Raw genomic sequence first — 17,847 nt, 5'->3', positions numbered from 1 at the left:
GTTGGCAGCCATGAAGCCTGCTTGGCATTCTCTCTCTTTCTCTCTCTTGCTGCCCCTCCCCCACTTGTACTACCTCTCTCAAAATAAATAAATTTTTTTTCTAAGAAAAAATAAAAATGAGCAAGAAACAAATGAAAAGATATTTAACTATTTAATCTCACTAATAATTAGGAAAATACAATGAAATCCAGAGATATACTCCATTATGAACAGCTTCAAGAGAACAGGTGTTAACTCTTCCTTAAATGTATGGTAGAATTCCCCTGTACAGCCATCTGGCCCTGGACTCTTGTTTTTTGGGAGATTTTTGATTACTAATTCGATTTCCTTACTGGTTACATACACTGCTATTTTTAAGGCACTCTACTGATTTATTTCTGTACACCCCTAGCACCCTGCAGTTTCTCACATGTAATATGCATTATTTGTTGAGTAAATGAAAGAATAAATGCTATGTTAAGAAGTAAAAATAGGGGCGCCTGGGTGGCGCAGTCGGTTAAGCGTCCGACTTCAGCCAGGTCACGATCTCGCGGTCTGTGAGTTCGAGCCCCGCGTCGGGCTCTGGGCTGATGGCTCGGAGCCTGGAGCCTGCTTCCGATTCTGTGTCTCCCTCTCTCTCTCTGCCCCTCCCCCGTTCATGCTCTGTCTCTCTCTGTCCCAAAAATAAATAAAAAAAAAAAAAAAAACAAAAACGTTGAAAGAAAAAAAAAGAAGTAAAAATATGCAAGAACAATACCTAACTCACTAGGTTGTCAGGGACTGATGAAAATTCATTGAAAAGCTCCTAGCAAATAGTTGACACATAATAAGCACTCAAAAGTACCTTAACTATTATCACCTTAGGGGGAGAAGTATTAAGATATATTCCTAATTATTGAAATAACATTAACTTCACTCAGAAGGAAGCAAATCAAACTATACGTTAATAATGACTAAGATTAAAAGATAAAAATTAAAAGATAAAAAAATAAATTTAAAAAAATGACCAAAATGGTAAAATTTATGTTTTTACCACTGTATTTTTTTAAAAAGGAATCAACTTTTTTAATTAAAAAAAATTTTTTTTTTTAATTTAAGAGAGTTTATGGAGGAGGAGCTGAAGGAGAAAAAAAGAATCTTAAGCAGGTTCCACACCCAGTGCTGAGCCAGGTTCAGAGCTCCATCCCACAACCCTGGGATCATGACCCAAGCCGAAATGAAGAGTCAGTCGCTCAACCAACTGAGCCACCCGGGGCTGAGCATGAATTTACAACCATGTCTGTCAGACTGCAGAGCCCTTTACGCTAATACTGTTTCTCCACAAATGATTAAATGACACAAACTATTAAATGCTAAACAGCAAAAATAACTATATTGTATACATAATAGACATACCCAGAATGATCATGATTTTTCTTCTTAACCAGGTCTTCCTCATCACTTTTCAATGACTCATTCTGGGAAGAACCAGAAATTTTATCATGGTCAATAATTCTTCTAGAATCTTTAGCAGTTAAAAACTCCTGTGTTCTTGAGCTGCCTGAAGTAGTTCTCTTCTGCCCTTTAAATGGAATAGTTTTGTCCCCAATATTCTTAGATGACTGGTTTGGTTTTTCAACAGGTGTTTGTCTACTGTTGTGACACACTGACAATTCATTTCTTCTTGAAGAATTGCTATAAACAAGACCTGAAGGATTCAATGATAACCTAAAGTTAGCATAATGTTTATCCAAATTATCTGGCTCACTGAAATACCAACATTATATATATTTTCATGTAAACACATACACACACACACACATACACCAATCTCGTAGGCTATATTTATTTTCAAATTAAATTCATAAACTATGCAGCTTTTCAATTTTTAGACATATGTACCAAATTTATCACAAGCTTCCAAAACCACCCTGTCTCTGCCCACTACTCTTGTGGCCATCCTTAAGATCCTGGTATTTCCCACGGTTCCAGCTTTAGCTTCTCACTCTTATGTACCTACTTTGAGGGACCCTTGTACTCTTAACTGTAATTACTATGTAGATGCTGGTATCATAATATTCACCTATCACTCTCCTTTAAATCTGCCCCTCTGGTTTTAGTTCCTTTCTTAACAAAAAGCACAACTATTTGCTCAAATACCTACATCAGAAATCTCAGTCAGCCAAAACTCCTGTCTCTATCTGCAATCAGTCCCCTTATCCTGTCATTTCTACATTCTTAATACCACTCAAATCCACTTCTCTCAAGCTCTCCTGCCTGTCTGTCATTAGCAGGGACTGGCATCTTATCTGGATTATTAAAGGAGCCTCTTAATTAGTTTCCCTTTCTCTAGCCTTGCCGTTCTTCAATCCATTCTTCACACTGTTTCAAGAATCATCTTAGGAAAACACAAGCTGGGTCATTTACAACCTAAAGTCTTTTAGTGATAATCTGTAACTTAAGGATTACGTCCAAATATTTTCAATAATTTATTGCTACATGTAGAGTACTTATTTCGTTAATCAAAATTCTATCCTCCAAATAAACAAATTGACACACACACACACACACAAAAAGTAGCAGCCAGCAATACTGAACTATTTGCATTTCTCCAAAGCACTGGTTCTTAAAGGGTTGGTCCCAGACCAGCAGGATCAGCATCACTTAAGAGTCTGTTTGAAATGCAAATTCTCAGGCCTCACTTCAGACCCACTAAATCAGAAACTCAGAGTAGGGCCCAATACTCTGTATTTTAACAAGCCTTCCATATAACTCTGCTAAAATAATCTTTAAAAGGTCACACTCTCAGTTCCAGATCTCTGCACATGCTACTCTGCTCGAAACATTCCATCCATCCTCCTCACCCCACCCAGTTACTTAACTAATTCCTAATTCATTCTTCAGGAAGCTGTCCCAAATTCCCATGCTTAAATTAGGTAGCTCTCTCTCTCAACCCTCTGATAACATTTATCATCCATCTATTTATTTACTTATCTTTCTCTTCCAGCAGACTGGCAATTCCTTGAGACCAAGTTTGCTCTTTTACCTATCTCTACATTTCCAATGCCTAACATCAGGGTCAGGACAGTGGTGAAGCAATTTTTTTCCCCAGTCCTACTGAGATATAATTGACATTAACATTGTATAAGTTCAGGGTGCGCAATGTAATAGTTTTATATATGTATATACTGCAAAATAAATACCAACAAGTAGATCTTAAAAGTTATCATAGAGTTTTTTTTTTCTCATCATAAAATTAAAAAATTGAAGAAGGTTCTCACTCTGAGTCATGCAAGTACTGAATGTGAACACACACAACCTAGAGACCAAACGCCTCCTCGAATTTCTCATTGTATATTACTCACTTGACTCACTCTAGTACTGGTTCTACCTTACACCATTCCTGCCTCACAGTGGGCACTCAATAAATTTGTCTCAACATACACGAAAAAGCAGTACGGCCACATATCCACTATTGGCAGCTTGGTTGCTTGATAGGGAAATAAGCAATGGATCAAGAGTCAGGAAACCTGGGTTCTATTTTTTTCCAGTTCCAGCACACAGGTCTATGACCTTAGGTGCAAGTCATATTGCTTTATTGAGCTTCAGACTTTCTTTTCCTACCAGATGAAGGACTGTTTGAACTATGAGATCTACAAGTATTCCTCTTTTTTGTGGCTCCCTACTCAATCAGAAATTCAACACCTGTTTCAAAGCTGCTACACAAGTCTTTTTTGATAAGTTTCAGAGTTCTAAAACACTTATACAAGCTTTGTAAGATTTTCATTTTCTCATGTATTTACACACTCATCTGCCATAGTACAGTTTCAGGCACTTGGGGCAGAAAGGTGAGTTCCTCAAAGTAGTATCAGGAGGAGATAACATTTTATATACTAACTACATGTCACTAAATCCTTATAATGAGGTAGATGTATTTGTAATCATGTTACAGAGTAAGAAACTGAACAAAATAACTTAGCCAAAGTAGAGAAATAATCATTTAAACTGAGATCTAAATCCAAAATCCAAGGAAGGCTGCAACAGAATATTTCTTTCTGCTATAATCAAGGATCCCAATGACTCAAAAACTCATAGCAACAAGGCCCCAGATGGAGTGCCACATTTGTCTAGTCTCTCACTTGTTGATCTCAATACCAGAGTCAACAGTATCCATTAAATGTTACCTTATCATCTACCATCTTTTCATGATCACCTCCCTTAAAAAAAATCAAAAATGTTTCCAAAACAATAAATGTTTCACCCTGTACAGAAAAGAGATAGCACTGCAGACCTAAGAATGTTATCCTTAGAAAGACCTGCTTGCAAAGTTAGCTCTTGCCTAGCCTAGCATGTGGGAACTTCAATTTTGGGAGGGTTCCCATCATTTCCTAACTGACAAATGTAGTTTAGTGTGCCTAAACTGCTTGTGCAAAAAATACAGTTTATGTCAAATACTTGCTTTCCTTCAGGGAGTCGAATTTTAGTACTTGCTAGGCAGAGTGCCTAGGTGACTACCTCCAGTAAAAATCTTGAGCATTAATCCCTAATGAGCTTCCCTAGTAGACAACATTTTATACATCTGTCGCAAATATTCATTGCTGGAGGAACTATGTGCCTCTGGTAAGAATCCATTGGGAGAGGGCTGCTTCAGACTTTGCCCATGTACTTTTTTTCTGATTTTCCTTTGTATCCTTCTGATGTTAAGGAAACTTCAAACTTCTACTATCACTTCTCTCACTTCACTTTCACCTGATGTTGTTGCTTACTATTTTCATGGAGGAAAAACAATAGAAAAGCAGATCTTTATCTTTCCACCCTCAATTCTACCAAACTACTTCCATCTGTATACTAGATCACAGTCCTGTCCTTGCCTACTCAAGGACTGTGATCTAGATTTACTCTCTACCTTTCTATGAGGTCATTTTATTTTTTTTAATTTTTTTACTTTTTGCATTCAGGAGTCATTTTAAAGTTTTTATATTCCAGTTAGTTAACATTTCAGGTATACAACACTTCCATACTGTTCATCAGGACAGGTGCACTCCTTAATTCCCATCATCTATTTCACCCATCCCCCCACTCACCTCCTTTCTGGTAACCATCAGTTTGTTTTCTATAATTAAGAGTCTGTTTCTTGGTTTGCACCCCCCTTTCCCTTTGTTCATTTCTTTTGTTTCTTAAATTTCACATATAAGTGAAATCATATGGTATTTATCTTTCTCTGACTGACTTATTTTGCTTAGCATAATACTCTCTAGCTCCATCCATGTTGTTGCAAATGGCAGGATTTCATTTTTTTATGGCTCAGTAATATTGCTTGTGTGTGTGTGTGTGTGTGTGTGTGTGTGTATCTTCTTTAACCATTCATCAGTTGATGGACACTTGAGCCGTTTCCATAATTTGGCTATTGTAGATAATGATGCTATAAACACTGGGGTGCATGTACCCTTTGAGTTAGTATTTCTATATTCTTTGGGTGAATACCTAGTAGTGCAATTGCTATATTATATCTATTTTTAACTTTTTGAGAAACCTCCATGCTATTTTCCACAGTGGCCGCACTGGTTTGCATTCCCATCAACAGTGCAAGAGGGTTCTCCTTTTCTACATTCTATGGGGTTATTTTAAATAAGCAGATAAACATGTGTAATATCTTATAATTAAAAAAACAAAAAAACAAAAAACCTTCCCTTAGCCCCATATCTGCTATGCTCCTTTATCTTACTGTCTCTCCTTCTTCCCTTCCAACTCTCTCTTGAAACCACTCCAATCAGGCTTTTGATCCAATCATTCCACAGAAACCATTTTTATCAAAGTGACCAACAGCCTCCATGTGGCCCAAAATTATACTGTCAATTCTTAAACCTCAACTACTTCAGACCATTAGCAGTATTTTAGAAAGTTCATCACTCAATCCTTAATTAAAATGCTTTCATCACTTTGCTTCCATAACCCTAAGTTCTCTTCATTTTCCTTTAATCTTACTAACTGCGCATGTTTAGTTTCTTTTGATGGATCTTCCCACTCCTTCCCAACTCCTAACACTGGTGTCTCCCAACTTAATCCTTGGCTTATTTTTCTTTGCCAGGTTCAGTCTATCATTAGGAGATTTCAAGCAGTAATAAAGTTTTAAATTCATCTATATATTGATAAGTCCCCAATTATTTATGTCCTCCCAGATCCTTCCCCCTAACTTTAAACTCATTAACCAGGCTATCTCTACGATGTATCTATCACAACCTCAAATCTTGATATCCTTCGCAAATCTGCTTCTCTCATGCTTTTCCTCATCTCACTAAACAGTAGAGTTCCATTATTCTATTTGTTCAGGCAAAAAAACCAAAAAACAAAAAACAAAAAAACTGAGTCACGCTAGACTCCTGGTTTTCTCTCTTACTCTACTCCATTAAATAATGAATCCAACCACTTTTCATCTCTTCTGTCCAACAATATCTTAACTAGTGTTCATGTTTCCATTTTTGCTGAGCCCTAGCTTCCTCTCTACAGAAGTAAGGATAATTCTTTTACAAGATGACTCAATCAGGGGACCTGGGTGGCTCAGTCAGTTAAGCATCCGACTCTTGATTTCAGCTCAGGTCATGATCTCACAGTTCGTGAGTCTGAGCAGCAAGGTGCATGGTCAGTGCAGAGCCTGCTTCGGAATCTCTCTCTCCCTCTCTCTCTCTGCCCCTCCCCTGCACGTTCTCTCACTCTCTCAAAAAATAAATGAACTTAAAAATTTAAAAAAAAAAAAAGGATGACTCAATCAAGTCACTTAAATTTTAATTTATTGCTTCAAATCTTCCAGGAGTTTCCCAATACACTTTTTCTAAACTCTCTATCACAGCCTGCCTCTCTGACTTCACCTCTCCTGGTTTACTCTTTTTTAGCCATACTGGCCTTCTTGAATTCTTCAAAGATGTCAAGTAAGCTCCATCAGAACCTTTACAAATACTGTTCCCTTGGTCTGAAATGTTCCATACCAAGTTATTTGTATGGGTCCCCTCTTCATATTTGTGATATGTGCTCTGAAAGATCAAAATGGACTCTTACTGCTTCTGTTCTATCTTTTCATCCACCCCTACTTCTGTCAACTACTTCCCATTTCTATCCTTTATCTGCTTAATTTTTCTTTATTACCTATCACTGCATGAATTATACATCTATATTGCTGGTCTTCCTCCACTAGAATGTAAGTCCCATGAGACAGGGGTTTGTTTTCTAGATATATCCCTATATCTAGAATACAGTATAGAATAGAGTCCAAATGAAGATTTGCATACTTAACTGATTTAATATTTCTATTAACGATCCAATTTAACTTTTTTCTCATAAGATTTTTCTGTGGAAAATGGTTGTATAAAACAAAGTCTCTCATAGAATGACTTTTTGGAGCTCTCAATGAACATAATTTAAATAAAATACTTACTCTGCTCTGACTTTACCACCCACCAATTAGATGGACGCCTCGAAATTCTTCGACTTCTTGTAATAGTTGAAGTCACCTCATCAGGTACAAGTTTGTTCTTCTTGGACCCACTGGAAAATTGCTTCTTTTTACATTCTTTAGCTTTTTTCTGATTTTCTGCATAAGGAACACTGGTGCTATTTTTCTTGCTTCCTAAATTAAAGAAAACCAGTAAAACAATTTACAATCTATTGAACCAAAGAGTTTTCAGAAAATCACAATAGGTAAAAAAAAAACAAAAAACAAAAAAACAAACTCAATTATAGGAATATCTTAAATTTATCCAGTGAGCTTCTTTTCGCCTCCTTTTTTTTTTTTTTATGTCAAATGTTCTCAATAAGATCTGTCAGTTAAATGAAACTTTTCACACTGCTTGATGACTAACATATACTTGAAATATGAATTCAGGATGAAGCCAATGTTACAGTAGGCAATGAAACTGGCAAAAGTGCTACCCAGCATTAGCTACTCTAGATACAATCTAAGTTTTTGATACTCTAGATACAATCTAAGTTTTTGATACACCAAGTATGGTTCACAGATCAGTTGTATCAGCATCACCTGGGAGAGACTGTTTAGAAATACAGAACCTTGGGTCCCACCTCGCACCTATTAAATCAGCTTATGAATCAGTATGCTAACAAAATCCTCAGGGAATTCAAATGCATATGTAAGTTTGAAAAGCACTATTCTACGTGTTCCAGTCATTCTCCCAGTTAAACTGGATTGAGTGGAGAGAAGAGAAAACGAGCCAAATTATGTCAAGATTCCTTACAGTGGTATCACTCTCCAATTCCAGTTTGAGAGTAAGTTACAGGATTTGGCAATGTTCTGAATTTGAGATAAAGAGAATGATTTATGCTTATAAAAGGAGTAAAAGAAAAATAGTAGCCTTAATAATGTGAACCAGGCACAAAAAAGTTGATGAAAAGGAAAGAATACACCTTACCAATACTGTGTTTAATATTAGAATCAACCAATACTTGCCAAGTAATGAGAATGGGAGATACTGGAAGAGTCACCACAGACAGTAAAAACTCGACAATAAAGGAGGTATTTTAGGGAGTGGATATAGAAAATAATAAAAGGGTCAGTTTTACAAAACACTAAAGCAAAAATAGAGAACTTTCAACATGGTTGCCACTAGGGGCACTGGGTGGCTCAGTCAGTACTCTTGATTTCAGCCCAGGTCAAGTTCCAGGCTGGGGGAGGAACCTGCTTAAGATTTCCACCCTCCCCACTCCCAGATTTGCGTTCCTAAGCTTTCAAAACAAAACAAAAACAAAAACAAACATAGTTACCACTAATAAGTGGTTTAAGGAATTATCTGTAAAATGGCAAGAATCCTCAGCAGTGAGCATCACTTTCAGGCCTACTATGTGTCCACCCTCACTTTTCATTCTCCAACTCCTTTTCTTCTATGTTTCCCTTTTTCACTTTCCCTTATATTTATCAAAAGTATTCTCAGGAACTGTTCTAATAAATGAGAGGTGCTCATGATTTCAGAGATAACTGCCCATGTTCATGAATCGACTTAAAAAAAAAATCAGTGTGAACAATGGAAAAAGGGAAAAGAATCTGAGGAGGAAAATGCTATCACCGAAGACTTATTCAGACAGTGATAAAGAAAAAGAATATCATACAAAGTCAAAAACCGATTATTTCAGAAACTAATTTCAGTTCAGGGAAGATTACAAACTGAATGACAAACAATTTAGAAAACTAATAAACAAGAATACATAAAGAAGATATAATTGATATGTGAACAGACAGTAAAGGAAGATAGTTGACTTAGAACTGAGGAAATATATGTCCTAAGTAGGGCAATGGCCAGAAAAAGAGATGACTCACAAGCGATAAATTTCTACTACTGTAGAAAATTTTGCATATTTACACATAAAGAAGTATCGTTCTGAAGGTAGGACACGTTTTAATAAACAGCAAAATTATTCATCCAAAATAGAGTAATATTTCTGTCATTGATTAAAAATGTATGCCAATGACCCATAGAGATAACTGCTAAGGCTAAGATCTGAGGGATATTTTAGGAATAGGACAGATACAGTTCCTGTTCTCATGGAGCTTTCAGTCTAAATGCCAGAAGGGAAGACGGAAATTCAGCAACTAATTACATGTGTGATAAAATACAAAGGATGCTAATGGAGCATACACAGGAACATACCAGGGTGGCAAGTAATAAGTGGTATTTTAACTGAACACAAAACTTGGAAAGCTTGGAAAAATTAGGAAAATTTTTCTAAAGGGCCCACAGTTGAGACAGCAGTTTGTTCACAGAACTGAAAGAAATTCATTATAAAGCAACCCAGGAGATGAATCTGGAGAGTATTAAGAAGCCAGAGGGTCTGTGCATAAACTGCTACAATAATCTAAGAAATAAATGACTCTAACTTGGCTAAAAAGAATAGCAAGAGGCATGGAGAGAGGTAACAGATATGAAAGCTACTTAGGGAGAAGTCAAAAGACTTAATTAACTTTATATGGGTTGCTAAGTAAAGGAAAGACAAGTTAAAGACGATTCGAGTTTCCTTCCTGAGGTATTAGATTTATTATGGTCCCATTTATGAAGACAGGAAAACAAAAGAAGGAGAAGTTTGGAAGAATTTAGTTTCCAACACATTCAGTTTAAGAAGCCTGAGAGACATCAAAACTGGAAAAGTCCACTGCCTCAAAATAAATCATCAGTTTAGGCATTACAAATCTGTCAAGTGCCTTTTTGTTGTTGTTTTTTTTTTTAATGCTTATTTCTTTTAGAGAGAGAGAGAGAGAGAGTTCGAGGAGCAGGGAAGGGGCAGAGAGAGATGGAGACAGAATCCAAAGCAGGCTCCAGACTCTGAGCTGTCAGCAGAGAGCCTGATGAGGAGCTTGAACTCACTAGCCACGAGATCATGACCTGAGCCAAAGTCTGACGCTTAACCAACTTAGCCACCCAGGCGCCCCTGTCAAGTGCCTTTTGAATCAAAAAAAAAAAAAAAAAAAAAAAAAAAAATCTTCAGAGTAAAAATATCTTTGGACTTAAATTATCTTCATATTATTAGTCTTTGAAAACTGATATGGTTGGCAGAATAATGGCCTCCCAAAGATGTACTCACCCAATCCACAAATCTGTGAAAATATTACCTTACATGGCAAGAGACTTTGAGGAAATGATTAAGGTTATAAACCTTAAAACAGGGAGATTATCCTGAATTATCTAGGCTGGCCCAATCTACTTACATGTGTTCTTAGAAGTAGTGGTCAGAAAGATGGGACAATGGAAGACACACAAAAAAATTGGAAATGCGAGAAGGCTGGTATTGCTGGCTTTGAGGATGAAAGAAGGGAGCTATGATTCAAGGAATAGAAGCAACTTCAAGAGGCTGGAAAAGATAAGGATACAGATTCTCTCCTAGAATTATCAGAAACAAAAGACACCTTGTCAACACATTGATTTTAGTCCAGTGAGATCAATTTCAGATTTCCAACCCAAAGAACTATAATAAATGTATGTTGTTTTAAGTCACTAAGTATGGGGTAATTTGTTATGACAGTGATAGAAAATTAATTGGTAATTAATCAGACATTATATTCACTAACCAATCTAGATAGGAAGAATTTAATATAACTGAAAATTAGTGTGAAGAATTTTGCATTGAATAATGTTTAACACTTATAATTAGAGTCTCCTTCAAGTATACTTTCTTGATACAATGTTTTTTCCTAAGAACTTATGGATAAATAAAAATTTTGTACCTTCAAATTTTATGAATTCATATTCTACTTAAGGGACTAATAAGAAAAAAAAATTTCCTATAATATAATCTCAGTTTAGTCAGAGATTCTTTATATTTTCTTCAAATAGCCAGCTGCTAATGAGAAAGTAAAGGAAGAACAAAAAAAAAAAAAAAAAGGAAGGGACGAAGTGGGGGGGAGGGAGGAAGAAGGAAGGAAGGAAGGAAGGAAGGAAGGAAGGAAGGAAGGGAAGGAAAGAAGGAAGGAAGGAAAAATAATTCCAACAAAAATCACCTGGGACATGTCAGGCATTTACAAAAGAGGTCCACAAAATAGAGAAGGTAGCTTTTTTCCCCCTTTATTTTAAGCAGAATTTTTCAAGTACACAAAGGTACACATGGACAAAACTATTATTTCAGGTAATATAAAGTCTATGATATAGATTACACAAAAAGAAAGCTAAAATAATTAGGTAATTATTAAAGTGGAATTTCTTTTCACAACAACTAGCTTAAATACTGTGCTTTAATATACTTTCTCCCAGGAGTGCCTGGGAATTAGTTGAGCTTCCAACTTCAGCTCAGGTCATGATCTCATAATTTGTGAATTCAAGCCCCACATCAGGCTCTATGCTGACAGCTCAGAGCCTGGAGCCTACTTCAGATTCTGTGTCTCCCTCTCTCCCTGCCCCTCCCCTGCTCACGCTCTATCTCTCTCTCTCTCTCAAAGTAAACATTAAAAAAAAAAAATTAATATACTTTCTCCCTTCTGTATCAGCAATACAGTATAGTCATCTAGAATCTCTAAGTACATAAAAAATTCTGTTGAATAGAATTTTCTGGTTAATAGTTTTTCCAATTGAGCATCAAAAGCATTTTTACTTACTTCAAAACTTCTTAATAGTGTTGAAAAAATATGGACTCTACGATGGGACAGATCCTGAGCCAGCATATTTTAACCATGAGTATTTTCTAATTTATGGGATTGTCAAGAAGGATTAAATTATGTTATGTACACCTAAAGTGTCTAATACATTTGTTAAGTGCTTTCCATTCCATTAACTAAAGAAATTCTATAAGAATGACGATCTTTTCTATTACTTAAAAAGTGGTACAAAGAAAATAAATAGATCTAGAAGACAGTGCCATCATTGTACCTCAATCACTATAAAATGGGTAGCCATGTAAGGAGAGTAACCACACTTCAGATTGAGAGAATCCCAGTTTATGCTTTCCTGTCCTGACATTCCTCTCATTCTCAAGTGTCCCAGTTTGGATGATAAATAATATAGTGATCCAAGATAAAAAGACCTATTGAGCTATTAGTTAGATAACTGTTCTGTGTGATTCCATTATTGTCCTGTAAATGTACAGGCATACCTGTTGGTCTACAGATACTACTGGATTGATTTTTTTTAATGGCAATAATTGTGTCTTAATAATCTTTGTAATTTCAGTGTCTAATACAGTGTCTGGCAATTGAGTGAATATTAGATAAATGAGTATAGATGAATACTAAAATGATATAAAAGAGTATAATGTTTTATCCTATAAGAAATACTCCCATACTACCCTGGGTTTTTTTCCCCAGTTTATATTTTAATAAACCTCTAAGAATACATGATGCTGTCTTATTCATATTCTGGTAACCACCTGATTTACGGGCCTTTCCCCTTCACTTCTTCCTTTACATGTGCGCCATCTTAGAAGCTACACAAAACTCAAGTGACTCAGAATTGAATTATATGTAAAATAGACATTCTAGAAAAGAGCCTACAGATTTAGGTTTACTTTGCCTACTTTCCAAAGCTAAATAGAAATAGTATAAAAACATAAAGCAGTAGAATAATGTTCATAGTTATACTTAATATAAAACACTTACCTCGGGGCAGCACCTGTTTTTTGGAAACAGCAACATTTATCATATCTTCACACTCTTCCATATTTCTGTCTGAATTTCTTTGTAACTTATCTTGGGTGATATGTGACATATTTGTATTTTTATCTTTAGATTGTTCTGTATCAACCTGTTCTTCAAGTACATTGGCCTTAAATTTTCTTCTCTGTTTTTGTCTTATAGTCCTTCTGTTTCCAGATGATTTCTCTGCATTCTCATAATACAATTCATATTTTGTAGATCTACAATGATTTTCCATTTCATTTGACAAAGCACAACCCTTATTCACTCCTTTTTGTTCAGAGGGCTGAGATCTCCCTACTGGGTGAGCTTTGCCAGAACGTTTGTCACTTGTCAAATCTGCAGTTGATACACTGTGATGTTTTTCTTTTGACTTTTTACTTTGAAGGAGTGCAGTGTTCTCTGCAGGGGTTACTGTGCATTGTTTCAGAGGCCCCGCCCTTCTGGGTATAGTAATCCAAGATGTACTGGCAAAACTTCTTTCTGATTCATCAATTATAAATTCATCCTCTAACAACTTTAGATCATTTGAGGGAGATGAATGAGGTGGAGCAGTTGCTATATGCCTAACAACAGGACTAAAACAGAATGTTACAATAAATAATAACTCAAAAAAGAAAGTTTTTACCTTTGCTTTCTGGAAAAAAGTAAAATAATCTGTGTAGGAATAAAATCTATGTATCTTTTAAAGAACAGTTCACATCTCAATTTTCCCTTACCCTTGAAAATCCCTCTCCTTTTACATTTCTATAATACCTGATTATACTCATTTATAATACTAATGAGATCAAAGAAAATTTAGAGCTGCAAGAGAGCCTAGACATCAACTAATTTAATGTCTCATTATATATATATATATATATATATATATATATATATATATATATCAATCAAAAAGTTGAAACCCAGAAATGTGTTAAATATAGCTCAGATATGGGGCGCCTGGGTGGCGCAGTCGGTTAAGCGTCCGACTTCAGCCAGGTCACGATCTCGCGGTCCGTGAGTTCGAGCCCCGCGTAGGGCTCTGGGCTGATGGCTCAGAGCCTGGAGCCTGTTTCCGATTCTGTGTCTCCCTCTCTCTCTGCCCCTCCCCCGTTCATGCTCTGTCTCTCTCTGTCCCAAAAATAAATAAACGTTGAAAAAAAAAAATTTAAAAAAAAATAAAAAAAAAAAAATATAGCTCAGATACACTGACTGACAGTCCCAAATGCATGCTGTTATTATATATAATGTTATACTAATTATATGTTTGTATAGATGTATACAGATCTCTTAGGGCCCAGATTTCTTCACATCCGAAACAAGATTATTTCCAAGACACCTTCAAATCTAATACTCTAAGAAAACACTAGTAAATTTTACATTAAATTATATTACGTAAAAATTCACTCCAAGTTTGAATAATTCACACATTTTCAAATTTAACATTGTAATCATGGTACAGAAATAAATGTAATGTATCTAGAAAGGTGAACAATTGGGATTAAACAGCATCTTTTCCAATTAGTCGAGAAAGCTTTCTGGAGAATGAAGGAATTATTCAAAGGAATAGTAATCTGATGGTACTCTTTTGCATTTCCTTCCTTTTTAAAGCAACAGCCTCAAGCAAACCAGGTACTGAAGTGCGACATGCATAAATAAAAACTTAGGGTAAACATCCAAACTCCAAAGCTAGCACATGCACTCCTGTTTCTGCCTTTTTCACTTGAGTAAGGATGCTTAACCATTCTTACACATAAAAGAAGCAAAGCTAGAATGGAAGACTTAGATTACTATGTCTGTTTTTTCTGTCTTTTCATTAATAAGATATACAAAAAGATTATGAAATGAAAATGCCTTCTCTATTTCTCTAATCTCAAATCTGTGATAAATCTAATAATGTAAATCTTCTAAATATACATACTAAGAAACATACTATCTTCTAATAGGTAGAGCTTTAGCAAGTTTATGCAACTAGAAAATTTTAGAAATCTAATGAAAAACAAAGTCAATATAAATAGAAGACCACAATGAATGAAACAGAAATAGAAATGTTAGTTTTCAACATTTAAAGAAATAGGCAATCTGGGGGCCTATTGGGTGGCTCAACTGGGTAGGCCAATCTGGGTGGCTCAGTTGGTTAAGCGTCCAACTTCAGCTCAGGTCATGATCTCGCAGTCCGTGAGTTCGAGCGCCGCATCGGGCTCTGTGCTGACAGCTCAAAGCCTGGAGCCTGTTTCAGATTCTGTGGTCTCCCTTTCTCTCTGACCCTCCCCCGTTCATGCTTTCTCTCTGTCTCAAAAATAATAAACGTTAAAAAGAAATAGCCAATCTGTTACAGATTTGATTTGTTTTATTGTATATAACTCATAATATCTATTCATTTTTCATAATATATAGAAGTAATGCTAAGAACTTAAAAATTAAGATTTCCCAAACCAGCCAGTAAGAATTCTCTATATCTGCTCCTCTATTCCACTTCAAGGGACTTCCATAATATCAAGATCATTCAAACTGAAGATATGCTTAGGCACAACATTGATACCTGCTCAGACTGAATGTTTGTATACTTCCAAAATTCATAAACTGAAACCTAATCCCCATTGGGATGGTATTTGGGGGTGGGGCCTTTATGACAACAGAACACTTATGAATGGAAGTAATACTCTCATAAAAGAAGCAAGCCTCAGACAGCCCCATTGTCACCTTCTGCCATATAAGGTTACAGTAAGAAGACAGCCATCCATGAAGTAAGAAGCAGATGTCACCAGGAGAGAAGGAGACTGGCACATGACAAGGGAAAATGGTATGCCAATACAGGGACAAATGCAAATGTGCATGACCAAGCTGGCAAAAAGAGCTAACTAGGGAGAGTAAAGGCTGTAAACACCAGCTAGTAAATCTGAAGTTTATATAAGCCAGTAGTTCTCAACCCTAGCTGCCATTAATTCTAGTTAACTCTACTGTGCAGCCACAGTTAAGAATCACTGAATCACAGTTAAGAATCAGTTAAAAACCTCTGAAGGTTTTTAAATAGGCAAGAACAGATTAAAATTTATTTTAGGACTATACATTTATTAACACAAGCAGAAGAAAAGGAAAAAAGACTTAAAACCTGTAATAGTGAAATATACCATGACATAATTCTATTTCTAAATACTATCTTCATTCTGTGATATCATACAAACTAGAAAGTGCTAATATGGGGCACCTGGGTTGCTCAGTTGGTTAAACATCCGACTGTTGATCTAGACTCAGATCATGATCTCACAGTTCATGGGACAGAGCCCCACACTGGGCTCTGCACTGACAGAGTGGAGCCTGCTGAGGATTCCCACCCTCTCTCTCAAAATAAATTAATAAATAAATAAACTCAAAGAAAAGAGAAAAGAAAAGAAAAGAAAAGAAAAGAAAAGAAAAGAAAAGAAAAGAAAAGAAAAGAAAAGGAAAGAGAAAAGAGTGAGCTAATGGGCAAAAGAAATGAAAGCTGAATAAACTTATTTTCTTTCACAGTTAACTTAGTATTTATTAAATGATGGTTTTGGAGGTCATTTGCTGGTAAGAAACTACACACTCCTTATGGGTTGGGCACAATTTCAATTAAAATTTGTACCAATTAAGATTAACTTCTAGTTAAATAGCATTAAGAATCCATGACACTGTTCACAGAATATAAAACCAAACATCTCAAAGGACAGTTTCTTAATAACTCACCTGGATTCACTTTTTCTTTTTACAGTTTCTAAAAACAGTGCTGAAAAACTCTTTTTAGTTTGTGGTTGAACTTCATATTCTGAATCTTGTACTCTTTTCTGAGATGTTCTTGACGATTTCCTCTCTTGTGGTTCTTCTGATACTTTATCCTCTGTTTCTGATAATTCATTTGGTATTTCTACTTTCTTCGAAACATTTTTATCTTCAAAATTTAACCTAAAAGGTAAAAGGACGGCAAGGTGAAGACTGTCAAAGTTTGTTCAGTTAGGAGTTTTCCTGAATTACCTTTCAGTTAAGAACACAGACCGCTTACAAAATTTTCTACTAGACCTTTATTTAAAATCTGTAAGTGCTGATTTATAACCTCTTAAAATATATAAGGCAAGTGCCCAGGAAAATTAAATTCCTTATTAGTCCATGGGAAAAAGTAAGAGAACAGGCCAAGAAAATCTATAGCTTAGAGCACTAGTTCTCAAACACTAAAATTTTGAATCATCTGAAGAGTTTAAAATGTAGATTCTTATTCATCAGGACTAGAGAGGGTTTGAAATTCTGCATTTTTAACAAGTTTCCAGATAATGCATTGCTCTAGATACTGAGCCGTAGACCACATTTTGAATAGCAAAATCTTAGAATGTACTTAACTTCTTGGCTCCAAGAATAACACAAGACACCAGACAGATATTAGTTACACTCACTGCAAAGGACCCAACAGCAAAGGACTTTGAATGATCTACTTTTCTTCTCAAAGGCCAAAATGCAAACCCCAAGAAATAGACATGGGTTTACCACAACTTATCCTCAAAATACTTACTTATCCTTTGTTACCCTAGAAATGACCTGAGACACACCTATCCTTGTAATTACAAATAACATAGAGAAAATACTCTTAGGAGTTATAGAAAATTTATCATTAGAAGAAAATACTTTTTTTCCACAGAAAAGTTTACCCACAAACTTCTCTGAAATATACTGTAAGCTTTCCTATTATTAAATATAAACTGAAATATGTTATGCTCTTTTCCTAGTATGTTAATATTCCTCAATACTTACTATAAAATACAAAAAAGACCAAATTACTT

General features: G+C 35.6%; 1 protein-coding gene across 4 annotated transcripts in view; it reads right to left on the bottom strand.

Annotated features, from left to right (window-relative positions):
• CENPC (centromere protein C) overlaps positions 1 to 17,847 on the bottom strand; it is an 80,295-nt gene that overhangs the window by 43,054 nt on the left and 19,394 nt on the right. For all 4 annotated transcript variants that reach the window (XR_015250423.1, XM_086704918.1, XM_086704920.1 and 1 more), the window contains exons 7-10: positions 16,766 to 16,981; positions 13,037 to 13,650; positions 7,388 to 7,579; positions 1,375 to 1,666 (exon numbers count right to left, since the gene is read on the bottom strand). Coding sequence is in view for 3 of the 4 variants with exons in the window: in XM_086704918.1 (XP_086561044.1) it covers positions 1,375 to 1,666; positions 7,388 to 7,579; positions 13,037 to 13,650; positions 16,766 to 16,981 (1,314 nt within the window). In the remaining variant the exon portion in view is untranslated. The remainder of the gene's footprint in view (positions 1 to 1,374; positions 1,667 to 7,387; positions 7,580 to 13,036; positions 13,651 to 16,765; positions 16,982 to 17,847) is intronic.

This window comes from Puma concolor, chromosome B1, assembly GCF_028749965.1.
Source record: "Puma concolor isolate L17-30 chromosome B1, mPumCon1.1.hap2, whole genome shotgun sequence".
NCBI classification, from domain to species: Eukaryota; Metazoa; Chordata; class Mammalia; order Carnivora; family Felidae; genus Puma; species Puma concolor.
The sequence above is the reverse complement of the archived record's forward strand: the minus strand, read 5'-3'. Positions and strand labels throughout refer to the sequence as shown.